Source organism: Squalius cephalus (genome assembly GCF_949319135.1).
Source record: "Squalius cephalus genome assembly, chromosome: 23".
Lineage (NCBI taxonomy): Eukaryota > Metazoa > Chordata > Actinopteri > Cypriniformes > Leuciscidae > Squalius > Squalius cephalus.
Window position 1 is genome coordinate 13874320 of NC_137144.1, and position 27069 is coordinate 13901388.

The 27069-nt window shown below is 36.6% G+C and overlaps 2 protein-coding genes across 3 annotated transcripts in view; one reads left to right on the plus strand and one right to left on the minus strand.

Moving 5' to 3' along the window:
- LOC307150994 (cysteine repeat modular protein 1) overlaps window positions 1-599 on the minus strand; it is a 31652-nt gene extending 31053 nt beyond the window's left edge. The window contains exon 1 of one of the 2 annotated variants that reach the window (XM_079858710.1): window positions 280-599. In XM_079858710.1, coding sequence (XP_079714836.1) covers window positions 280-487 — 208 coding nt within the window. In that variant the 5' untranslated portion in view covers window positions 488-599. The remainder of the gene's footprint in view (window positions 1-279) is intronic. The other variant, XM_079858711.1, reaches the window with a different exon arrangement.
- A 2920-nt stretch (window positions 600-3519) lies between these two features.
- otud7a (OTU deubiquitinase 7A) overlaps window positions 3520-27069 on the plus strand; it is a 77397-nt gene continuing 53847 nt past the window's right edge. The window contains exon 1 of the mRNA XM_079859475.1: window positions 3520-3637. The gene's annotated coding sequence lies outside the window, so the exon portion shown is untranslated. The remainder of the gene's footprint in view (window positions 3638-27069) is intronic.

The following is a 27069-nucleotide window of genomic DNA, read 5'->3' on the forward strand; positions in this document are numbered from 1 at the left end:
ACAACCCAAAAATGATTTTGAGTTCAATTTTAACTAGCACACTACCGATTTACAAACAGCATCACATAAGTTTTTCCAGGTTATAACTTGCTTTTAATTATATAATAAGCTAATGTAACCACAAAGTAACGAGACATCGCTGTGATAGAAAAAAAAATAAATAAATAAAGTTGCGCATGCGCGATGTCAGCAGGGATATGCACGGTCCAAATGGAGGCACCTGTTTTATTCAATACTTCAGTGTTAAACTAAAGAATATTTTAGTGAACTATCACTTACCTAAACCACAAGCGATGCACTCGTATAGCTCATGGCCCTCACACTCCGTGCAGGTGGGGTGACAGAGAACGCACTGATTTTTTAGTAAGAACTGTCCGCTGGGACAGGACCGCATCGGGGATTTGGCTTGAATAAAAGCGAGACAACATAATGATAAAGTAAACAGTGTCAGACCGGCGTTCATCGTTCGCGATGTTCTGCAGCGCATCTATTCGCCATACACACACTCACACACTCAGTGAAGTGGGTCAGTCCTGCACTGCCAAATGACAACGAGCGTCTAAATAACAAAACTTGCTCAACAAGTTGCTTTCAAGGGGATTGGTCTACGGGCCTTTGGGGTCCACCCATTCCTCTAGTCCTTTTCGCATTTGATATAGGCTATAAAGGACAAAAACAATATTATGCACAAACGGAAAACACTGAATTAGTCAGTGCTTCAACCTCCAACATTTTGTTAAAGCATAATTTATCTAACTGAGAATATTTAACAGTAGGCTAATACACAGTTCATAAGCTACCCCATTATATACACTGTAAAAAAATCCAACTTACGTTTTGTATGACAAATTCAGTTTTTAAAGTTTATTCAACTATTTAACATGAAAAAAGTTGAGAAAAGTTGAGATAACTCAAACATGTAAGTTGAGAAAACTCAAAAATGTCCTGCAGCTGGTTGCCTTAAACTTTTAAGTTTTCTCAACTTTTTTTTTTTTTTTACAGTGTAGCCTACAGTACTTGAATGTATCACAATAATATAGTATTCTTAATATTTAAACAATAATGTATTAATAGTAATAATTATAATATTGTTGTAGCCTATAATACCGTAATCTATACATTTAATTTAATTTTATGTGGTAGCCCACAATAAAAAAAGGTAAAAAAGGTAACACTTTACAATAAGGTCTCATTTTTGTTTTAACACTGTAAGAACGTTGCTGCCTTACATTTTTAAGTACAATCAACTTGGATGTTTGAGTCATTTCAACTTAAACTGACCTAAATAGTTGAATCTTGTATAACATAAAAAAGTTTCAAATAGCTTATTTTGATAAGTTAAAGCAATGTAAAAACATTGCAAACAAATGTATTTTTTATAGTGAATACATTTTGAAATGAACATTAACTAAGATTAAGAAATGCTTCACTGTAAGTTCATGTAGTTAACAAATGAAACCTTATTAGAAAGTTTTACCATAAAAACTTTAAACTATAAAGATAAACTAATTCATCTGAGATTATTTAACAGTAATCAGTATAGAGTATTTCATAATGTACAGTGGTAGTCATTTTATTAATATGACTAAATTATATACAGTAAATGGTGGCAGCCTATACTGTACATTTTACCATATGGTAAAACATTATATTTTAAAAGGCACTGCATTTTATTTTACGTTAAAATGTGTGTTTGTAGATGTAAATAAATAAGTATCATTTATTTAAATAAATAATGGACCAACAAATTATTTAACAAGGCAATATTCAATATTTTGGGTCACTTTCCAGTTGAAGGAAGTCTGCAAGTTTCAGGGCTTATTGGGTTTTTAGCACAAACTATATGATCTCACTTTATTTTCTTCTTTTACACACATGAGATGTGATTTTTCCTTGACTTCATATTCCAGATTTATGAAATGCACATGCTGCATGATATTGTTATCTAATGCCTTTCTCTTATTTCTGTCCCAGAGGACTTCAGCTCTTGTGAAGCTGTCTTGGCTTCATTGGTAAACAGATTGTGTGCGCTAACTAGCCTAAGGTATAAAACAATATATTCTCTGTGGATCATTTTGATATCTTGCCATAGTTTGACATATAACATTCCTAAATGTCGACACTATTTTAGTTTAAATGGGTTTATAAATAAAAATGTTATAGACAGCTGCAATATTTCATATTTCTTGTCTTATATCCATTATAAGGGCTTTCAAAGAAGAGAAACATTATGTTTTAGAGGACCCTGATTCATAACCTGTAAATCCTAGAGTATGTACTGACCTCTGAGCAAATCTATGAAGACAAATGACCAGTAGAGGGCGTCAGAGTGTACAGTATTGGGGATTTATCAGTTCAAAATACAGGGCCTCCTTTGCTTTAGCAGAAAGCCTTAGTGGATTTGTAAATATTTTCTGTTCTTTACTTGCTAAACCATGGCAATATACTTAACAAAATAATTCATATATTTAGAGAAACAAAGAGGGTTTTTTTCTAGGGATATTATTATTATTGTTATTAATATTATTATTAGGCTTATAAAATATAATACTCACATGACAGAAGACAGATTGTGGCAAAATACCAAAATGCTTCAATTTAATTCAATGCCGTGGCATTATAATCAATGGCCATATTATTGTCCTTACATATCAGCTTATTTAATTACAATCAAAGTTTGGTTATTTCTACTTAAATTGTATTAAACTGACTTAAAAAATGTGTTGAATCTTGTATAACTTATAAAAAAAGTTGGAAATGGCTTAACTTATTTTGATGAGTTAAAGCAATGTAAAAACGTATGTTGTCATAACTTATTGATCATATTATTGTTTACAGTGCTATATTTTGCGTTTAAAAAAAACCATCAAATTGGTACATAACTAACAAATATTGCAATGTAAATGAATAGCCAATCAACGCCAAGTACCACCCTCTTTCTGTTGATTGACATTTGAGAAAGGTTTTCCATTAAAATGAAATCCAATTTTGAGGAATAAATAATTCAGAGAAATGTAATTTAAAAATGTCCAAAAAATGTTTTTAAAACGACAATGGAAACAATATTTTTATTATTTGTTTTATTTTTCTATTCTACTTTTCTGTTTTATAAAAGAAAAAAAAAATGAAAGATTGTTTCAAGCCATTACTAGTTGTGCAAAATGTTCTTTGAATATAAATACGTTGGCTAATAATTCACAAAAATACAACAAAATCTATCAACATTATAATATTTTAATATAAATAATAGTACATGTTCTAATAGTCTTTTGCTTTTATACCAAACAGTATTGTTATTCAATATATATATATATATATATATATAAAAGTAGGCTTCCACAAACTGAACCAGCAGTCCTGCAGGCAGCTGTTTTCCAGAGGTGGGCGGGGTCTGCAGCTCATTTCTTACGTCAATCAATAGGCATGAAAGGGGACGTGGGCGGAGTCTGTTGCTTCTTTACGTCATTCAAGTGGGGGTAAGAGATGAGGTGGGCGTGTCTTCGCTGGCACTGCTGCATCAGTGAATGACATGAGGATGTGAAAGAATACAGCGGGTTGGGCATATGATTTTAAAGCCATTCTCGAGCGGACCTATATATGGACGATGAGGAATACACTAAGGACTGACTGAGGAACGGTAAGACGCGTCTTAAATAATAGCCTACTGGCATAAGGAGCATCTGTGTGTGCAATAAGAGGCTGTATGGATCCTTGCGCAGGTGCACCTGTCTTCTGTACGTGGCCGGACCGCTATAAGACGCATCTTGCGGGTATACAGTGTTTTTATTTATTTATTTTCTCAATCGAGGCCGGTTTCAACAAAGGAACTTGTGTGGCATAATAAATAGCCGATTATTTGCTGGATGTGAGGTAAGGGCGTCTTTCCAGCGCATCATCATCAAATGCATATGATTGGGGATTGAATTTTCTTTGTCTGTACACACATTATATGACTATATATCAGTATGGGTTGGGACTGTTGCGTAACAGGCTGACTGGGAAAAAAAGCCGTTTGTGGATTACAAAATAATAATCAAATATATCCTATTAGGTATTTGATGTAAGAGGAGGATGATAGGTGGATGCATTCATGTTCATTGCCTCTGTATGCACAAATCCCTGGCAGAAATCAGCATGTCTGTGTGTGTGTCAAGAAGGCTCTTTGGTGATTCGACCTATAGATGCTTTTAATTTACTGTCTACTTTAGGTGCTATGGGCTGAAGGTACCTGTAAACAACCTACTAGCTATCCAATGGTGCGTTTAGGCCCTGAGCCGGGCTGTTGAGCTCAGTATTTATTTTTTTCTTTTATTTGAGCTTAAAGGTGCACTCAGTCATTTTTTTCTCAAGCAAAGTTTTAGAAATGCACAACAGTTTTGGAAAACATCTATAAAATGCTGAGATGAATTTTAGGCTACACTAGACTGGTGGTTCTCAACCAAGTGGTTGCATTAAATTTCTAGGGAGCTTCAAGATTACTTATTTATAATTATTAAAAATAAATTAATATACATAAAGTGTAATGTACAGGTAGTTGGGCTTTTTTGCTGGTCACAAAGTGGCTAGTTACTAAAAAAATAAATACTTTGAAAAAATATTATATTGTTTACAGTATTGTATTATCTTGTAGAGACCATCTGCGCAGGACTGCTTCCCGAAATTGTACTCCTTAAATTGTAACTTTAATGGAGCACATTTGTCATCATTCCAGAAGTAAATATGCTGTCTATATTGTTGAATTGTTCAAAATATTGTTTAATCATATAAGTTTGAGAATCACTGCTCTAGGCAGATCAGTTTCCAAAAAATAAACTATTGCAGTTAGTAAACAAAAATCATACATCCAGGCCAGTAGGTGTCAGTATAGAGTCCAACACTACGTGTGCTTTTATAACAAAAAATTACTGACTGCACATTTAAGCCGCATTTGATTTATGAAATATTGTTGCATTGCCTTAGTTAAAAAAATATTGGGAATTTCGTAGCTGGCCAAAAGAGTATGTTTGTAAAATCAGATACCATATCTTAGGCTACATTTACTCTGTTACTTTGTTTGTGCAGCGCAGAGCAGTTCTCTAACACTGTATGACATGACCGACAACTAGTTGTCCAGACCAGTTGCGTTCACACAGAGTCCTTAAAATAACTGAACTGTGTGTGAACATAGCGTATTAAGGAGTCAAATAGTGGACTGACAACCGTATTCTGCTGCTGTCTGAACATGGCCTTTCCTGATGTTGACTCCTGAATGATTCTAACATATATAACAGTGTTAACATTGTGTGCTTGTGGTTTTTTTAATAATGGAAGTCATTCGGGAAGTTATTGGAGGCCTGAATTCAAGCTTGGCCTCTAACGCTCTTGTCAGTTTGTTTTAGCATCAAACAGCACTCACAAGAACGCATTGAATACCTTGAAAAATATTTTCTTTTCTTATTAACAGCTTTCTGTAACAGAAGACTTTGTTTCATCCACTGAAGTTAGACATTTCTGGCAATGTGCAGACATGCTTTATAATGGTATGTGTCAAGCGACCCTTTGTTTTGTCTTTGAGTTTTTCGTAATGGCGATTTAAAAAAAATATACAGTATATTTATGTGCATTTTAGTATATATATACACACACACTCACCGGCCACTTTGTTAGGTACACCTTGCTATTACCGGGTTGAACCCCCTTTTGCCTACAGAACTGCCTTAATTCCTCGATTAAAAGATTCAACAAGGTGCTGGAAACATTCCTCAGAGGTTTTGGTCCAAATTGACATGAAATCATGACGCAGTTGCTGCAGATTTGTCGGCTGCACATCCATGATGCGAATCTCCTGTTTCTCCACATCCCAAAGCTGTGGAGGCCATTTGAGTTTAGTGAACTCATTGTCAATGTCAAACCAGTTTGAGAGGATTTGAGCTTTGAGACATGGTGTGTTATCCTGCTGGAAGTATCCATCAGAAGATGATACACTGTGATTATAAAGAGATGGACATGGTCAGCAACAATACTCAGGTAGGCTCTGGTGTTTAAACGATGCTCAATTGGTACTAAAGCGCACAAAGTGTGCCAAGAAAATATCCAACACACCATTACACCACCAGCAGCCTGAACCGTTGATACAAGTTAGGATGGATCCATGCTTTCATGTTGTTCATGCCAAATTCTGACCCTCCATCTGAATGTACCAGCAGAAATCGAGACTCATCAGACCAGGCACGTTTTTCCTATCTTCTACTGTGCTCTATTTTGGTGAGCTCGTGTGAACTGAAGCCTCGGTTTCCTGTCCTCATCTGACAGGAGTGTCACCTGTGTGTGTTCTGCTGCTGTAGCTCTTCTGCTTCAAGGTTCGACGTGTTGTGAGTTCAGAGATGCTCTTCTGCAGACCTCGGTTATAACCAGTGGTTATTTGAGTCACTGTTGTCTTTCTATCAGCTGAACCAGTCTGATAGAGATTGGCTGATTAGATATTTGCATTAACGAGCAGTGTTCCTGATAAAGTGGCCGGTGAGTGTATATATAATATTTTTTAAACCACCTGAATTATCCAGCGATATTAATCTCTGATATTGTAATATAACTAGGCCCTTGCAAACTGGATTACAATCTGAGTTGACAGCCATTAATCCTACTAGGGACGGAAGGTTAAACTCAAAGCATTACAAAATAGCAAAAAGATAAAGAGATATTTTCTTGATCCCATAGGGAAATTTTGAAAAGGCCAAACAGGTGAATCGGTGAAAACAAGCTCCGACAGGAGTAACACACTGATCTGACAAAACTCGACGAAGTGTCTGTTGCCATCTGTCTGTGTCTGTGCAGACCTTCACCCAAGTAGGTGGCACGCAAGAATACGTATGACCTTGACCTGATTGTTTCAGATGCTGCCATACAATCCAGCATGCCCCTATTGACCCAGTCTGCAAGACTCCAGCAAACATTGATGATTTGGAGACAGATGGAACGATAAGGGCAAGGCACCAAAGTGGACACCCCGGGCCGATGCAGCCACTGAGGGCCTGTGTGCAACGCGACACCAGGGGACAATGTTTGGCAACTGATCAGTTACTACATGTAATTCTGTCCATGTCGCAAACACTTTACTAGCAGAGCTGAGGTCGCTGAGATCGGTCCGGTGTTCGGCTCCACAGTCTGACATAAAATTCATTCATTTGTTACAAGAGATCACAGACTTGGGACGTGGCCAGAGAGAACAAACAATGCTAATTAAATTAATAAAAATAATAATAATAAAAAAAAATCTCTAATTTGAAAATATTTATTGATCTGTTGGAATGCCACTTGATGTACCATATTTATTCTCGGGTTTGAAGCTAAACCAGTTAATTTTATCCACTGTTTTGCACTCTATGGCTAAAATATTGTTAGCAAGATTGTGAAATACTTGATATTCCAATTCTTAAATGTGCAAGTAAATGATTTTGTGTTTTAAATACTCTAATAATGATTATGTTAGTTGATTGGTAAGTTATACCGAGCAAGGGCACCAATGTAGGCCTATACTCCATTTAATAGTGTATGCGAACACAGGCACTCAACACACGCGCACAAGAAAGTTTCCCACTTGTCCAGTGTCTCCAAAAGTTATGAGCGATATAATGTCTTTGATATCTTTTAAACTAGAGTTGTGTGTAACTCTTAAAGGACAAGTTCGGTATTTTACACTTAAAGCCCTGTTTACAGATCGTTTCTGATGAAATAGAATGGTTGAGATAAAAATGTGGACACATGCTGCTGTCCCGAGAATTTTAGGTTTATTTCGCTTCTCCCCCCCACCTACAGAATGGCAGCCTATGGGCACTGGAACAATCCTTCCTAAAACGCATTAAACTTTCGATTACAAAGAGATGAAACTCACCGAGTGGTCAGGGGTGTTCACTGATATGCTCACACAAAAATCGCTGCAAAAGATGCTTTCCAACAGGTTTTATCGTAGTTTTTGTCCAACTCCATTGACTTGAATTGGATGGGCTGTGTGCGGTACGGTATTACTCCGCCGCTTCTTCTTCTGCTTCTTCTGTGTATTCAATTAAATGCCAGTGGTTTGCTTGCAATTGGCAAAGGTGCATTATCGCCACCAACTGGGCTGGAGTGTTTATTATTCAAGCTCTCAACGGAAGAATCTACGGGTGTGAGACGTTTGGAAAAATAGGTCCACAGTTTTACAACGAATGGTAAAACACCTGTTGGAAAGCATCTTTTGCAGCGATTTTTGTGTGAGCATATCAGTGGACACCCCTGACCACTCGGTGAGTTTCATGTCTTTGTAAACGAAAGTTTCATGCGTTTTATGAAGGATTGTTCCAGTGCCCATAGGCTGCCATTCTGTAGGTGGGGGGGAAAGCGAAATAAACCTAAAATTCTCGGGACAGCAGCATGTGACCAAATTTTAATCTTAACCGTTCTATTTCATCAGAAACGATCTGTAAACAGGGCTTTAAGTGTAAAATACCGAACTTGTCCTTTAACCCCTTCATACAAGTTCTCATCAACACATGTATTTGCTTCTCCAGTAGTTTGTTGTTGTTCCGTCTCATCGGTTTCATTTTCGACTGTGAAACAACAGCCTGGGCGAGTGTTGCTAGCTTGTGGACAAACTAAATGTAAGGCGCATGTGCAAGGAAGTTGAACTGGTTAGAAAGATTGAATTGCATGCTTATAATAGAGTGGTGCAGGGATGATGTATTTTTGTATGCCAAAATTTGGAAACGAGTTAGCATTTTAGCACTTCCGGTTCCGTCGTCTTGTAGTCAATGGGGTTTTTTTAAAAATGATTTTTGGTTAAATGCTTGAAATAAGGTCTGTGGTAAACACAAGCTCAAGTTATTTTTATGTTTTATTCTACAATACAAAATACCCTCTTGTGATTTAAAAAAAAAAAAGTTTTTACTTGTAAAAGGAGGTTGCTAGCAAGAGGCTAAATGGGACTACAGAGCTTGTCGGGACATTGAACGTCATCTCATCTACTCACTAGTCCACTTTCACAGCCTCGTTGTGTTTGTTATCGTGCTCTTGCAAACTAATATAACTCGAACTTTCAGGGAAAATGTTTTTAAAAAAAGACTGAAATAGTTGTTGGAAGCTTAATGATGGTGAGGTTGAAGTCATGTGACCGTGGTGTAGTTCATTTATAACCTACGTTTAGCTTTTGACTTCTGCTGATTGTATTTTAAACTTCAAAATTGATAAAAGCTGTGTTCATTTGTGAAGATTATAATGATGAGCTAGAACAAAACACGCAAGAAGAACCACAAGCTTTTGTTAGTCACAGACCTTAATTTCTGCAAAAATCCAAAAGCCAAAACAAATCCTATTTTAAGCGCCAAATAGCACCATAAAAGTTAGTCCGTACATATTTGTCTGCTATATTCCAGGTCTTCTTAAACCAAATGATTTTTTTTATTTCAATTCTGGTCCATTGGAATTTTCCATCATTGTTCTCTGTCTATTCGTATGCAAACTTGGCACATCAAGAGAAATTTAACTACCAATTGCCATAAACACATTGTATGCACTTTATTGTCAGTCCCTGTAGGAAAGTATATGCCAAGAACAAATGCAAATGTTACCAAGAGTGAGGGAAAATTGAGTATACCACCTTTTCCCTAAGACGTAACTCTATAAAGCATAACATCCTCCACATTTTTAGACTAGGCTATATTTAGTGTGTCAACATGAAAGTGGTTTAAATATAGGAAAAAACTGTTGTATTTTGCATTTAACTTTTGGAAACGTGTAATGTATTGTCCTTTTTGATTGTTTGGCTTGGTAAAAGTTGTCAAGACCATTTCAGTGTTGCTCAAATGGGCTTACAAAGGAAGCTCATCCCATCAAAGGCAGAAGCTGCTTGTTTTTCCACAGCATTCCATCTGCCTCCCACCTCATTCTCCAGAAGTTTTAGTCCTTGAGATGAGATGAAATGAGTCAAGTGGCCCACAGCAATCAGTGCTCAATCACTGCACGGGGCTTTTGAAGTGCTCCCCGCTCCCTCCTCGGCTCCACAGGTGGGGAAGCAATGTTAAGTGGTCTGTCCACAAGAAGGGAGAGGTCATCCAGAGGGCAAAAGGGATTGTCGGGAGGAGCGGTCCAGAGAGAGAAAGTAGGGAATGAAGGGATTGAAAAGACAGCGGGAGAAAATCAGGAAGGGTTGCACAGGTCAGAGAGTGGGACGGGGTCATTCTGTGATGACTTTTAATTTCCTGAAATCTCTCTCGTTCACGATCTCTGTCTCTAATCTCGGTGTTAACGTTCTTACTGATTGTCGGGCCATGCATACAGACACTCAGATAGATCAAGTAAAAGCTTGTCAGTATAGTTTCATGGCCAAATCAGGCCACAAAGGAAGATAGATAGATAGATAGATAGATAGATAGATAGATAGATAGATAGATAGATAGATAGATAGATAGATAGATAGATAGATAGATAGATAGATAGATTTGCATTACACAGAGGAAGGAAAGTCATGCGGGTTTGAGCGAAGGTGAGTAAATGATGACAGAACTACCATTTTGAGTGAACTATCCCTTTAAATAATCTGCATAACATCAAGTAAGTCAAATTTTAAAGCCAGCATTAAGTTATTGTGACATATGAAACTGCTTCTCAAACAAGAACAAATGTAGGGCGGGACGTGATATACTTCATGGGGAATTAACTGGATGGTTGTGGCCAGGAAACGAACTGCATTATTCCCTTCTGTTAAAGTGATGTGATGGTGGATGTTCTCTGTGCACAGACCTGATTAATGGATAATGTCGATTTTCATTATCGATTTTTATCGATTAAATGTTGTAGACCAAGTTTAATATAACTCTTACACTTAGTTTGAACTTATAGCTTTACCTGAAGACGTTCAATATAACTTTGACATGGTTTTTTAGAGTTGTAGTATGTGTAGGTGTCGACCTTTGTGATAATGTTCTTATCTTGAATTAAAAGTGACGACTGACCAGATGTGTGCTGATGAGGTTAAGATTGTGTGAAGCAGAGTGCAGAGGTTTATAGAGGAGAATATGGCAGCTTGTTGTGGGATGTGACCGTGTCTGAGGAATTGTAATGAATTTGCCGCTTCTGAAACAGTTCATTCTTTCGTTAAAGTTTATGCTGACCTGAGATTAGGGATGTACTGAATTTTGGCAGATAAAATAAACTGGTTATTTTTATATTATGGCCAAGAACTGATAAATAGCATAAACTAAAATCTATACTATTTGTTCTAAATAAATGATAAATATATATAAATACTGTATTTATTAAAATATATATATATATATATAATTTTAAAAAATAGTAAATATTTTAAATACTACAAGTGAATTTAGGCATTACAACATTATAATTTTCAGTATGTGCAGTTTAAATAATGAATATTAACTTAAAGATTACATTTAAAAGTGATATTAAATGAGTGTTTTTATAGATTAACTTAAATTTTAGAAACTTCCCCAGTTAAAATTTTTGATTTTGTTAATATTTTTTCTGAAGAAAGACAAACATAAATAGTGATGAAAGCCAAATTGTAAATGCCACAGACAAATATATTAAAGAGTAATTCATTATTATGATTATTTTTAATACCCCTCTACAAAATAGTGTATTACACAGTTAATATTAATAAAAGATCTGGGCTGTCTTTTTCTTTTGTGTATTTCTTTTACAGTATGTGCAGTATGAAATATGGATATTCATTTTTGAGATTTGCTAAATATAACATTTAACAACATTATTAGTGTTTTTAAAAATTAACTTTAAGGCAGTGTTAAATGATAGCAAAGGTAATCTAAGTGTAAAAATAGGAGAAATGAGCAGTACAATTAAATATCCAATATTGAACCAAATACAGATAAAAAAAAAAATAAACAAATGATGTAATCATACCACAGTTCAAATTTTGACAACTCATAGCTTTTCTAGAAATAGTTCACCCAACAATTTAAGGTCACAATTCGCTTAATTAAGTTCTTGAGTGTTTTGTAACCAAACGTCATGACGTCACGGAACTGAAACAAGTCACTTGCTGTATTACCTAGTAGAGATGTCCTCAAGAAAGATCAGCTTGTCCTCATGAGCCGAAGTGCGTGTCAAACTTCAGATGTGACTGACAGTCTGTGGAGAAACTCAAAGTGTGGTGAGGAATCAAGCTGACAGCTCAGAGACTGGGCCAGGAACAGAGGCCATGGGACAGAGGACCTGACAGGTTAAATATGCCCCTCAATCCGACAGATGTTGGGTCAGGTCAGGACTCGCTGGTGTGAGGCTGAAGAACATATTAGAGATGGACAGGGTGAGAAGTTCTTATGATGGAGGTATGAGGACAGGGTTACTGAAGGTCACAGTTCTGAGGCCAGCCGTGTGTTCTGACCTTTGAAGGTAGAGGTTATGAATTTTAATTTGTTTGTTGATCTAGATGCTTCTTGATGGATCTACAGAAATCACACTCATATAAGGGTCTGATTGGATTTATAATTAAACCAATCAAACCTTCATTGGTGCATCGTTAAAAATAAGTTGGCTGTAATGTATAGTTTGTTTTGGGTTCACGTTTCATGTTACAGTCATGTTTCCTGTATTGTCATGTGATTACCTTGCCCTCATGTGATCCTGCCATGTTCTTCCCTAGTCTCTTGTGTCAAGTTGTCATCGGCTAATTGTCTTGATTATGTTCACAGGTGTGTCTTGTTTAGTCACTAGTCCTTGTGTATTTAAGCCTCATGTTTGCCATGTGTCTTGCGCTAGTATTGTTTGTGTAACCACTGTTTGGTGAGTTTTCTGTTAATGTTTAAGTGTATAGTTCATGTCAAGCCAAGTCTTTGTTGATTTTTGAGTTTGTTCATGTTTGTATTTAATAAATCCTGCACTTGGGTTCTTCAAACTTGCCATCAGTGGAATCATTACATAGGCAAGCACTGATGATATTCACATTGTTTAATGCACAAGCTGATTGGTTCATGTCACATCTGGAGCCAATGAGCTTGTTTCTCAGCATTTGAATGGCTGGTTAGCATTCACCATAGCGGTTTCCAGCGCGTTTCTGAAACCTTCCATCATCCCCAGCTCCACCTGTATAGATCTGCTATAGGTAATTTTATATATGCTATTTGTGCAGCAGCAGTATGTCTTACATGCTCACAGCATCGTATTGGCAGAAGAATGTTCCTGTACTTGTTCTGCAGCAGCAATCTACTACAACAGCAATAATCAACAGCAGCGTAGCAGATCTATTCCACCAAGACCAAATACATTAACATTCTTCCAAGAGTTGTCATGATAGAAATAGACATAAATCCCGTAGCAGATCTAGGGAGGTGGAGGGTTTCAGAGGAACTCTGATAGCGTGCTGCTGGACTAGCCTACAGAAACAAATGAACCAGACTATTTAAATATTGAGTAAGCAATCTCATTGGCTGCAGTATCATCAGAGGCCAATCAGCTTGTGCCATGTGGTAATGATGTGATTGCTTACAGAGCCTGTGCCCTCTAGAGTCTCATGACTAGATATTTCATTATAATTGTATTTTGAAAGGGTTTTTGACAGAAGCTCCTTAAATAACATTTGAAATTTTTTTTTTTCATTTTATTAAAATGTTCAATTAAATGTAAATATTGTTGGTTAATTTGCAAGTGTGCCATTCCATGTATAATTTACCAAATTTATGAAATGCCCCTGGCTAATTTTTTTTAATTTGTTACTATTTTTTTTTTTTCGAAGAAAGACACAATTTTAAATGCCATGGGTGAATATTTACTGATTTTCCTTGTCAGTTTTTCCCTTCTATAAAATAGTGGATTACTCGGTAAATATCAATCCATGGCATTTAATATTTTGGCATTTATCATTTATGTATTTCTTTCACCAGGAAAAAATAAAAGGATCAAAAAAAAAGTTTTCTTAATGTTTTTATTACCATATTTAAGTACATTCTGTAAAATTGTATGGGTGTTTCCCCTGATTTTCCCTCAGAATGAGCTCAGAAAATCTGAAAACAATTGTATTCTGTGTGGGCCTGGAAATTTAATTAGCTGACGTTTTGATTTTTAACAGGTTACGCACATTAGACCCATGTGTGACTCAAACACTGGTGCATTTACAGGAATCTACAAGATGTTTGAGTAGGATGTGGAAACGAGATTGGCATTGATTCCATTGTTGTTCAAGAACAGCTGCAGGAATAAAAATCTGAATGGGACTTTTAGTATACACTTGTAATATTGAACCTACTTGATGTCACAAGTGGACCCAGTGTTTTACAGGATGTTGCAGTAATACTGTTGATAGCACATGTCATCTTATCACCATGAACTTAAGTATTTCATTCCCTCCCAATGTATTCAGAAGTAAATAGTTCAGAAGTTGCCTAAGAGGTTCAATAGTGGTATGTCTTTATGCTGTTTTGTCTCCTATACATTTTCACACACAGTTAGCATGCTAGTGTTGTGCTTTAGCTCTTAGACAGCACAGTAAAATCCACATTGAGAAGCTGTTTTCAATTTTGTTGACTTTGCTGTTACAGCTAAACATATTTAAGCCCATGTGTCAACATTTAGTCAACATGCACTGTATCTTGAGCATCTTGTGGCATGAACACTACGTTTTTACAGAAAGTATTTCTCTTTTCTTTTCAATATTAAGTAATGGCCCCATTAAAATGGACATGTTAGTGTTAACAATGCTAACGTTATCAATTGTTTATCTTCTAATTGAAGAGGTGTTTGGACATTTTGAGGCTGCTTTTTTGCTTCCTGTTTTTATTTGACACCAGTTCATCTGTTTTGTGAACAATAGCTCTAATTTGTGGAGGGTGGTGTTGGATTAGCTCAAATAAGGAAGCTAAAATGTGCCCTTTCTGCCTTTTCTTCACTGTTGCTGCACGTTATTCCAAATGCAGAAATCTTTCATTGAAATCTCTTCCATCCTTTAAATTACTTTCCTTTTGAGGGGTCGTTTACGTGACAGATTTTTTAACTAAAAAGGAAAACTTTTAATCCATTTTGGCCGTACATTTACACGACAACGGCATGTCGGGGGCCTGAAAATGCAAAGACCTTTGGGAATAGGTTTCAAAGTGCAAGTTTTTGAAAACTATAACGTTATTGTCAAGTTTTCAAGATTCAAGATTGAAAATGGTGGTGTCATGCGCATGCATATTACGTGTTCAGTCTATAGATGCGTAGTCTTTCTTTACAAAGTGACATCGCCACCTACTGGCCTGGCATTAATAAGACAGCGTTTTTAGTCGTTCTCGCGGGTCTTTGTGAACGGGGATCGTTTTGACATCATTGTCGTCTGTACAAGAAAAACGAAAAGGAAAAACGTTTCAGTTTTTTGTACATTGTTGTCATGTAAACATGCCCTGAGTTAAGGTCACCTTATTTTACCTCTTTCCAAAGGGGCTTTTGCACTGAAGGAACGTTTTCATAGTTCCTGTAACTATTGGCGGAACTACCCCTTTTTGCCGCGTTTGCATTGGCCGCTATGTGCACTCAGTGTACACTTGTTTCTGTACTATTACCCAACAGTCCATGGCAAATAGTGGACTGCAAATGCTGATGCTCCAAAACTTGAAGCTCCATATATATATACGGGGGGTGTACAGCTGGGTGAACAAGTAAACTTCATGTTCTTTCTATATAGACGTAAGTAGGCCATTCTACTACATTTGGAGAATTTCTGCATACTTCAACTAGGCAGAAGTAGGACATGAATTAAAACAATCCAAAGAGACCGAAAGCATCTCTCAGTAGCGTAAGAGAACGGAAAGAGAAGAATGAAGGAGGGGTGAAGGATACGGATGTTTGGGCTCTTCTCTAAAGGAAGAGAGGGGGCAATGTCAATCGTATCTGGAAGAAAGCCATTTCGAGACATAAGTGAGACAGTGAAAATTCAATTAAGAGGGACGCTGGGTGTTTTGGCACAAACAAACGCACCCTCGCTGGACAAACGCAGGCACATGATGAAGGGCTGGTGGCCAGCGGTGACATTCGTACTGTGGCGTTTACTCTCTCATGGGGGATGGGTGCAAGAAAATGACAGGCCAGACACAAACTGACATGCAGCAGGCAAAACAAGCTCAACAGACACGTCACCTCCACCCAATGTCCCTCTGAGCCATTGTTTCCCATCAGCACTGTCTCAGGAGGCAACAACGAGCTGTTGTGTACCAACACTACTACATAATTTCAAAGTCAAGTATTCAAGCAATCGAGAACCAACAAAGTTGAGAAATGATCAACCCTCACCCACACTGTCTGTAAATGCGGTGTAATGTCATCAGTCAGATATGCTTGATCGACCTTTAAGGATGTTTTAGTTTTTGCTGTTTTACAGTGTTAGTTTGTCATGTTTGACAAAATCTAACAAGCTAGCATTGTTTATGTATACTGTGCGTCCCTCAAACGTGGACAAGCACGTTATTAAGATAGTAGGTCCCTATAAAATAAATTTTATTTTCCGTTTTGATTGTTCTGGATTCTGTTTAATGGTTAAATTAGATATTAGAAATCAAAAAGCATGTCTGTTTGATTGAAATTATGAAACGTAATTTAACAACAACAAAAAAGGACCCTATGAAATCCGTTTTATTTTTCCCAAATTCTGTTCTATTTTTCCCAAATTCCATTAAACATTTTCTAGATTCCATTTTAATGGCTTAATTAAATTGGTAATAATCAAAAAGCATGTCTAACCAATTCAGTTTATATACATTTAACAATTTAATAGTTTATTACAATTTTTACAGTAATAGGGCCGTAATGATTTTGTCAGTTTTTCATGAATTATGATACAAATGTATTATCAAAAATGGTGGAAATAAAATGAAGGTCTCAAACATTAACAATTTAAATATCTTCTAAAATGCAATCAAAAGCAATTTTAACATGCGACACAATAAAGGTTTACTTTTAAAACTAAAACATGGAGGGAAAATTCTAATTCTACTTTACAATAGTAAAAATATATCGGTCACAATTTTTATTTAGGTTTAACCAAACTTTTATTTTGACAGGTTGTCATGAAGATCTTTAAGTTTTTATGTGTATAATATATGATATGACGAGTTTTTCTCAAATGAAATGGCGAAATGCTGGTGAAGTGGTTCTCAGAACAGCTTTGCAGATGAAGTTCATGTGTTCATGTCCTCATATAGTGAGACGGCATCATTTGTGCTTCAGTATGTGTGTAGTAGACGAAACTGTGGTGCTCATTCACACAGAGACATACAGAACATGCAAACCTCATATTTAAATAGTCTTTTGTATTGTAATATTCTAAGACACTTGTCCATATCATGATTTGATTTATTGTACAGCCCTGCTTTTGATTCATCACAGCAAAATGTCTTTACAGGTTTAGCTAAAATCTCATTTGCACTTTGAGACATTTTCCGCTCCAGACAACCTGCCACCTCAGTGTCGACATTCAGCTGTGAAAAATTGCACCTTGCTCCATATGTCACTCTATAACAAATTACATTTCATTTAGGGAAATCTTTGGAATTGTCTTCATGTAAATCACCTGATGGACCCCTCTAGATTTGGGTCAACTGATGTTGCATTAGCTGAGCTCTTGTTCAGATGGCTGAAAAGTAGGGCAGAAACAAGAGAGAGACACAATGAGAGAAAAGGAGAGGCCCGGTTCTGGCTCAGCTGGCCCAACCTACCGCTGCGTTCAAAGCCATGTTGGTTCTGTCTGTTCCCATGCCAATCCGTAGAGAGTCCAGGCCTAAACACAGAGCCTTTACTAGAAAAGGATTGGACCAGAGCCATGCATACAGAGAATGCTAAAGCTAGCAAGCTAAGTCTGTTTTCTGCCTTTACTTCTATGTGGACAGTTGTTTTTTTTGTTTTTTTTTTATGTGGGAAAAAGTCACCATTTACAGGCATTAGCTGGCGATTTTATTTTGGACTAAATCAGAAAAGATCATGTGTTTCTCCCATTATTCAGAAACAAACCACCAACTCAGTTCAGTTACTGATTTTTGACAAATGTAGTAATTGGTCATTAAATTCCATACAAATCAACACCTCTGAGTTTACAAGAAGAAATTGGCCCTTTTAATTTTAGGAAAATATTTTTGGACATTTTTTATTGTTGTAGGGCAACTGCTGTGCACGAAAAAAAGGTGCATAATAAAAGTCTCCAGCCTATTTCTAACCAATTAGCCTTTTACCAAAAAACTTGTGTGTGTATTGATGTCTTCCTATATAAAATAACTGTCACATTTCTATACATAATTTTGTGTATATTGCAAATTCTGCACATCCAAGATATCCACAAATCTACACTCACCTAAAGGATTATTAGGAACACCTGTTCAATTTCTCATTAATGCAATTATCTAATCAACCAATCACATGGCAGTTGCTTCAATGCATTTAGGGGTGTGGTCCTGGTCAAGACAATCTCCTGAACTCCAAACTGAATGTCAGAATGGGAAAGAAAGGTGATTTAAGCAATTTTGAGCGTGGCATGGTTGTTGGTGCCAGACGGGCCGGTCTGAGTATTTCACAATCTGCTCAGTTACTGGGATTTTCACGCACAACCATTTCTAGGGTTTACAAAGAATGGTATGAAAAGGGAAAAACATCCAGTATGTGGCAGTCCTGTGGGCGAAAATGCCTTGTTGATGCTATAGGTCAGAGGAGAATGGGCCGACTGATTCAAGCTGATAGAAGAGCAACTTTGACTGAAATAACCACTCGTTACAACCGAGGTATGCAGCAAAGCATTTGTGAAGCCACATCACGCACAACCTTGAGGCGGATGGGCTACAACAGCAGAAGACCCCACCGGGTACCACTCATCTCCACTACAAATAGGAAAAAGAGGCTACAATTTGCACGAGCTCACCATAATTGGACAGTTGAAGACTGGAAAAATGTTGCCTGGTCTAATGAGACTCGATTTCTGTTTAGGCCCCTTAGTGCCAATTGGGCATCGTTTAAATGCCACGGCCTACCTGAGCATTGTTTCTGACCATGTCCATCCCTTTATGACCACCATGTACCCATCCTCTGATGGCTACTTCCAGCAGGATAATGCACCATGTCACAAAGCTCGAATCATTTCAAATTGGTTTCTTGAACATGACAATGAGTTCACTGTACTAAAATGGCGCCCACAGTCACCAGATCTCAACCCAATAGAGCATCTTTGGGATGTGGTGGAACGGGAGCTTCGTGCCCTGGATGTGCATCCCACAAATCTCCATCAACTGCAAGATGCTATCCTATCAATATGGGCCAACATTTCTAAAGAATGCTTTCAGCACCTTGTTGAATCAATGCCACGTAGAATTAAGGCAGTTCTGAAGGCGAAAGGGGGTCAAACACAGTATTAGTATGGTGTTCCTAATAATCCTTTAGGTGAGTGTATGTAAAATGGAGAGACTAATGAGACCACTGAAATTAGCCAGTTTACGGCTTACTAATTCTACAAGTAATTTAATATTATTAAGAAACAACGCTGAACGGTTGTTTGTCTGATAGGACTGCTTGTAACTGCCTTTATGCAACAATTTTGATATTTTTAATCAACTTTTGAGATTATTGATATCATACTGATTTAGAGTGAGAAAATCCAATTAACATCTTGCCAAACAGTTGCTTGTAGCCGGTGACTTCCATAGTTTTTTTTTTTTTTTTTTTTTCATACTATGGAAATCAATGGCTTTCCAACATTCTTCAAAATATCTTCTTTTGTGTTCAACAGAAGAAAGAAACTCATACAGGTTTGGAACAACATGAAGGCGAGTAAATGATGAAATAATTTTCATTTTTGGGTGAACTATCCCTTTAAAGGGATTTGTAAAAACAAAAACAAAACAAAAATCATGGCTCCTCAGTGATAAAACTCATGCATTCAAATGATGATTTATTCGCATTGGAGGAGTTTTGTTTGTGATCTTACAAACCCGGAAATGTGCTTCTCACATTGTCAGTCACGTTCAACATTTATTTAAATGTCCTATTTACTAATAGGGAAACGTATGCTTTATGTTTTAAATGTTTTTTCTTATCTCTCAAAATGATGGTGAATGTTGACATTTTAAAAATGTGGAAATGAGCAAAAATAATCTAACACAACCTCTTATTTACAAGGAAAACATTTGACCCAGTTACTTGTTTGACTAGTAAAATGATTTGTCGTGCAAGCCATATATGTATATAACACGTTATAATTTTAATTTTTTTTTTTTTTTTTTAGGTTTTTATAGGTTTTATGAACTTCACCAATATGTATTTATCAGTGTGATGAATATCAGGTGAAAAATACATGCACTTTTGCACTTTCAGTGCCAATCTCTCTCCGTCAGGTTTGTTTAGACGCCTGTTGCTGGCTGTGAGAACTGGATTTTTGAGTTTTCCGTCAGCTGTTGGAACAAACACTTGCACGGTCTGACTGGCGGCTGCAGATGCAGATCCAGATCACGAGTCGAGGCGTCAGGGACGAAGTTAGAAAGGGAAGGAGGGGGTGCTGAAAAGCGCTTTCCTCACGACACTTAACCCTCGTTGTTTCCATGCGAAAAGACTTGACCTGAACAAGCAGAAGTTAGCCCTCTTAGTCCTCATGCAAGAGATGAGGCTGAACCACCGTGGCCGACCTCATTGATCTTTGGGAATATCTGTGCAGAAATGAAGTTAATGTGTCGGACGAACTAGCATTAATAAACCCGTCTAAAATTAATGAAGCCATTTCCTCAAATGCCATAGATGTGAAAAGGAATCAAATATGCAGATAGATGTTTTCTCAGCTAAGAACTAATCACTCATTTCAAAGTGGTTCTTAGTCATTCTCACACAATGCTCAGTCATGATGCTTGGTTCTCATTTAATTAAATATATAATTAAAATTTGTCATCATTCTCACTGTTCCGAATCTTTCTTTTGTTGAACACAAAAGGTGAATTTCTGAGGAATATCCTGAACGCTCTATTTAGTTTCATTGAAGTAAATGAGGATTAGGGCTGTCAAGCTTCAAAATGATAAAAGCACCATAAAAGTAGTCCATATGACTACTTTACGCACTATATGCAAGTCTTTTGACGTGATATGATACACTGTAAAAAAAAAAAAAGTTGCTGCCTTAAATGTTTTAAGTACAATCAACTTGGATGTTTATGTCATTTCAACTTAAATTACAATAAACTGACTTTAAAAAATATTGTATAACATAAAAAAGTTGAAAATTGCTTAATTTATTTTGATGAGGTAAAGCAATGTAAAAACATGTTGTCATAACATATTGATCATATCATTTTTACAGTGAACTTTGTGTGAGCAAATGCTGTTATTAAAGCGCCACTTCCCATTGTATTGGAAAAGAGCAACCTAGCACATAACTTAAAATATCTCCTTTTGTGTTCCACAGAAAAAGAAAGCCATAAGGTTTTTAATCGAAATAAATGATGAACTATCCATTTAAAAATTCCCAATATAAAAATAATGAACACAGTTGTTTGGTTGTACCTTGTACGACTGGAGTTATTACCGAACGCATTGACATGCTCTTGATAATGACTTGAGTCTTCAGCAGATCCGGTACATATGCTCTTTCCCGTACTTCCGTCCGGCTTTTAACACACACACACACACACACACACACACACACACACACACACACACACACACACACACACACACACACACACACACACACACACACAAGCTAACCATTGTGGCTGGAGGAGGAGAGATTGGAAGTGAGTGATTGATTCAGAGGCTGAATAGCCTTTTCTATCCTGCATTGAAATTCAGTCATTGAATCTGCTGGTTTCGAGCAGGTTCCAACAGCAGAAGCACTTCCCGTGACTTAGTGTCCACTGTAACAATATCCCTTCACAAACTCCATGGTGTGGATAACATTTTGGAACACGTTTATAATAATAAGGCATGTGTTTATGGTTGATATCAGTTTCATTTCTTTAACAATATCTTTTCACAGTAAATAAGGAACTATACTGGAATTATTCAAAACAGAGGACCTTAAAAATGTTCCATTATGGTTTTTAAATAAGTGCATCTTGTAATAAAGCAGCTGTAAGAGATTTTTACTCATATACTGTAATATGAAATATATTCACTGAAAATCTTGACAGTCTAGTTTATTGGAGAAGTTGTCCGAATTGTAAATTTATTATTATTATTATTTTAGTCAAATCTTTTCAATGAATCAGTTGATTCAGTTTACAAAACCTGTCTAAAAAAATGCATTCATAAATCTGACTGATCCGGCTCTAAAGTCAATCACTGAATACATTTAAAAAAAAAAATATAATATAATATAATATAATATAATATAATATAATATAATATAATATAATTATTATCCCACAATGCAGTATATTTAGCTTGACCTTCCTTTCCAGTCTGATGAATGAACCTGAAACAAACATTTGTGGCCAGACTACAAAAAAAAAAAAAAAAAAAATCAGTTTTACACAACATTTTATTAAAACACAAAATAAAAATGCATTTCTGAATGCCACTTACAACATACAATCTAGTGAGGCCACTTTAGCATCTGTTCATATTGCATAGTTTCAGGTTTTTAACTGTGAAATTATCTTTTAGATATTTTATATTTATGGTATCCATGAAACCGATGCCATTATGATGATATCTATGATTATTCTTATCCCATTCATACATTTTTATTTACAGCTGAACCATCAGAACTCTCTAAGTGATCTAAGTGCATTTACGGCTGTGATTAATTGTTTTTAAAATCTATTTTATCGTGAGCTAAGACTTTCGTTGACCTTTCAGCCATTTAGACTCACAGTTTATTGCAGCTTTGTCTTTGTCAGGAAATTCAAAAGAGGTTTTCAGTTCACAGCTGAGCACATTATCATAAAATGTCTGGTTTGGCAAATGTACCGTAGACTCAATGTACTGAATAAGCCTCTTACCTCATCAGTCATGTGTAGACCAGACATCATGATATTAGGCTGGAACAAGATGTCACATCTAAATTTCCATCTCTCTGTGTCTATTTACCACAGACGTGAAGCACAACTTATCCAGAACTTGATTTCAAGTCCACACAAAGATAAATGCGTGTTTCGTCGTCCATTAAAAACCAGATACCTCGTTTTACAAGCATGTCTTTTGGCTGAATTTTTACTATGTGGGTCTCTACATGCTTGAATTTACTGATAATTGCATTAATAAATGTCTCTGTGTTGAGGTCTTTTCTTTTGAAACAGTAAGGTTGGATGTAACACATCGAGGAGCACTTTTAAACCAAAACAAAACGAAAGACCCAGCCTGTAGGTTTTAGGGGGCGGGGCATTCTCATTCTGGAGAGCATTTGATTGGACAACAGTCTGTGCAGTGCAGGATGAGTCATCAATATTTTTTATCCATTTTCCCAGGGAAGAGAAATTAATAAGCAGAAATCTTAAATCTGTAAATCTTGTTAGAGTTAATTTTGTCAATTTTTTGGAGTACACCAAAATATGGAATTTACTGACACAGACTATAAAGGCCACAAAACTGTAACTTAGATATCAAGGGATCTTTAAATCGTTTTTTAATAGATCTTTGTATTGACAAAAGCATATGGGTTCTCTGTATTGAGGCCATAAAAAGAACCCCTTTTTTGTCATGGCACATGAAGTGTTTAACCACATGACAGATGTGTAAACTGAAGTGCGAATGAGTCTGGTATCTGTGAAGATCTGTATCGGTGAAGAATCTGTTCCTGAGAATGCAAAGGCACGCAAAACACGATCACAGAGACAATTTATTCATAACTGTCTTTAATGTTGCGTGGCTTGTCGTTTCCTCCCACATTTTTTTGCTGCAGTGACACACAGGTTTTGTTTTAATTTTATTTGAAAAAATGGCATGTTTAATGCTTGTCTTGTTGGTGAATATTTGATGAAAAGGAGACTGACCCTCATTCACTACACTTAGTTATTTCTATTCGATCAAAATAAGAACTCAAAACGTGCTAAGATTATTATTATTAAGATCATGTAAAGATATTATTGTAACATTGTCATAATGTGATATAAATGTATCATTAAATATATCATTTTAATAATAAGTATATAATTATAAATAATAAAATACTTTGCCAGAGTATATAAAAATATAAATGTATCAAATATATAGCTACAAATATAATAGATCATATTATTATTTAATTTATTTTCTGGCGATTTTTTTTATGATCATTTTTGATAAAATATATAGCAAGAATCAACTGTAAATATAAATATCATTATATATATAATTAAATAAAAACATATCTATATTTATATTATATATTAGAATTATCATTATGTAATGATATATGATATTTTAATTTGTTTTATTGTTATTCTGGAAATTTTGCATTATATTTGTATTATTTATTATTTAATTCATAATAAAATGATTTAAGATTTTTTTTTTAAAGTGTTACAAAAAAATAAAGAGGATTTTTTTTTTTACATCTAAATCCTACAGTCCACAGTGGTTTCATAAATACCATGGTTTTTGTTTATATTTATGCTTGGAAAAAGTTGATGTCATGATGCCATGCTTAGTGGTGTTTTGTTTTGAATTTGTTTTCCGAAACCAAGAGTAGCGGTAGCTAATGAAAATATTATGTCATCATCACCCTTCTTAGATTGCACATTAGAGTCTAACTTGAAAAGCTGGCATTAAACTGAGCCCAGCAGAGGGGTGTGGAGACTCCATCTGGTGTTCCTGGCATCCAGTGGGCACAGTGTTGCCCTGCCCAGCCTCACTGATCTCCAGAAACACAGAACACATGCTTCTGCGAGTACTTAAAGTCACCATGAAGTTGACCCTTTTTTAAAAATTTTCTGGGATATTGCAGTAATTATTGTAAATGATTAATCAGTGCACATGTTTTTTAAATGCATGTGCCTTCTTAATCTTTAATCAAATTAACCCTCTTGCAGCATCATCTCTTCTCTAAAAAATGTGTTTACTGGCCCGAGGGCTGGACAACCTGTCAATCACATGAGACTGAACAATAGCAAACCACAACCATTCCCTATGAACATAATCAAAATCACCCCAATTTTTTGTAGTTCAACAATTTCATTCGGATATATGTCACAATAGGGAAGAAAAAGCTATCGTAACTTCCATTTCATGGCAACTTTAATGACGAGTTGTTGTATTGGGGGCCTTGAGGGGACTGTTTATATGATGAACAGATTGAATTTAGGCTATTATTCACATATTAACATTGATCAGCGAACATAAACGGAAGCTCAACTGAATTTACTTGACCTCATTGGTTCTTGCTGAAGCTCAAACATGCTGTGTAACACAAGAATGAACCTCATTGGTTCTTGCGGAATATCAAACGTGCTGCGTAACACGAGAATGAACCTCATTGGTTCTTGCGGAAGCTCAAACATGCTGTGTAACACGAGAATGAACCTCACTGGTTCTTGCTGAAGCTCAAACGTGCTACGTAACACAAGAATGAACCTCATTGGTTCTTGCAGAAGCTCAAACGTGCTGCGTAACATGAGAATGAACCTCATTGGTTCTTGCTGAAGCTCAAACGTGCTGCGTAACACAAGAATGAACCTCATTGGTTCTTGCTGAAGCTCAAACGAGCTGCGTAACACAAGAATGAACCTCATTGGTTCTTGCTGAAGCTCAAACGAGCTGCGTAACACGAGAATGAACCTCATTGGTTCTCGCAGAAGCTCAAACGAGCTGCGTAACACGAGAATGAACCTCATTGGTTCTCGCAGAAGCTCAAACGTGCTGCGTAACACGAGAATGAACCTCATTGGTTCTTGCTGAAGCTCAAACGAGCTGCGTAACACGAGAATGAACCTCATTGGTTCTCGCAGAAGCTCAAACGAGCTGCGTAACACGAGAATGAACCTCATTGGTTCTTGCTGAAGCTCAAACGTGCTGCGTAACACAAGAATGAACCTCATTGGTTCTCGCTGAAGCTCAAATGTGCTGCGTAACATGAGAATGAACCTCATTGGTTCTTGCTGAAGCTCAAATGTGCTGCGTAACACAAGAATGAACCTCATTGGTTCTTGCTGAAGCTCAAACGTGCTGCGTAACATGAGAATGAACCTCATTGGTTCTTGCTGAAGCTCAAACGTGCTGCGTAACATGAGAATGAACCTCATTGGTTCTTGCTGAAGCTCAAACGAGCTGCGTAACACGAGAATGAACCTCATTGGTTCTCGCAGAAGCTCAAACGAGCTGCGTAACACGAGAATGAACCTCATTGGTTCTTGCTGAAGCTCAAACGTGCTGCGTAACATGAGAATGAACCTCATTGGTTCTTGCTGAAGCTCAAACGTGCTGCGTAACACAAGAATGAACCTCATTGGTTCTTGCTGAAGCTCAAACGAGCTGCGTAACACGAGAATGAACCTCATTGGTTCTCGCAGAAGCTCAAACGTGCTGCGTAACATGAGAATGAACCTCATTGGTTCTTGCTGAAGCTCAAACGTGCTGCGTAACACAAGAATGAACCTCATTGGTTCTTGCACTTCAAGCAAGCATGCCTGAGCTTCCATTTACCTTAACTGATGAGATGATGAATGTTTGTATGTGAATAAATCATACAATTTGAATGTTATGTATTGATTCTGAACATGTAGGAAGTGAAGAAACAGCTTACAGTTTCTATGAACAAAAAAACAACAACATCTGTAATATAGTGGAGAATACTGAGAATTTACGGTAGTGTTTGTTTTGGGCTTGTTGACTCATCGAGATGCCTCGAGCAGCTGGGTTGTTGGCCGATTTTAGTCAGCAAAACACAAAACCCCATACCTCCCTTGTGCAGGTGCAGGTTACGTGGGTGAGGCGAACCCATGAGGCCGTGCGGCCCATAGAGACAAACCATTCACGTCTGAGACAAGAGACTTAGAGGTTTAACAACATATCAAGTACTTGTGTTTTAGACCTGCTTTGTTTGCAAATCAGATTTACATTGAAAATTAGACTTGTACTTTAGTGTTGAGCTCAACCTCAAACATGTTGATAATAGTGAGGAACACAGCAGATGATTTATGAGCCTGGGTTTCAGTGGATTTTATGCTCACCCAG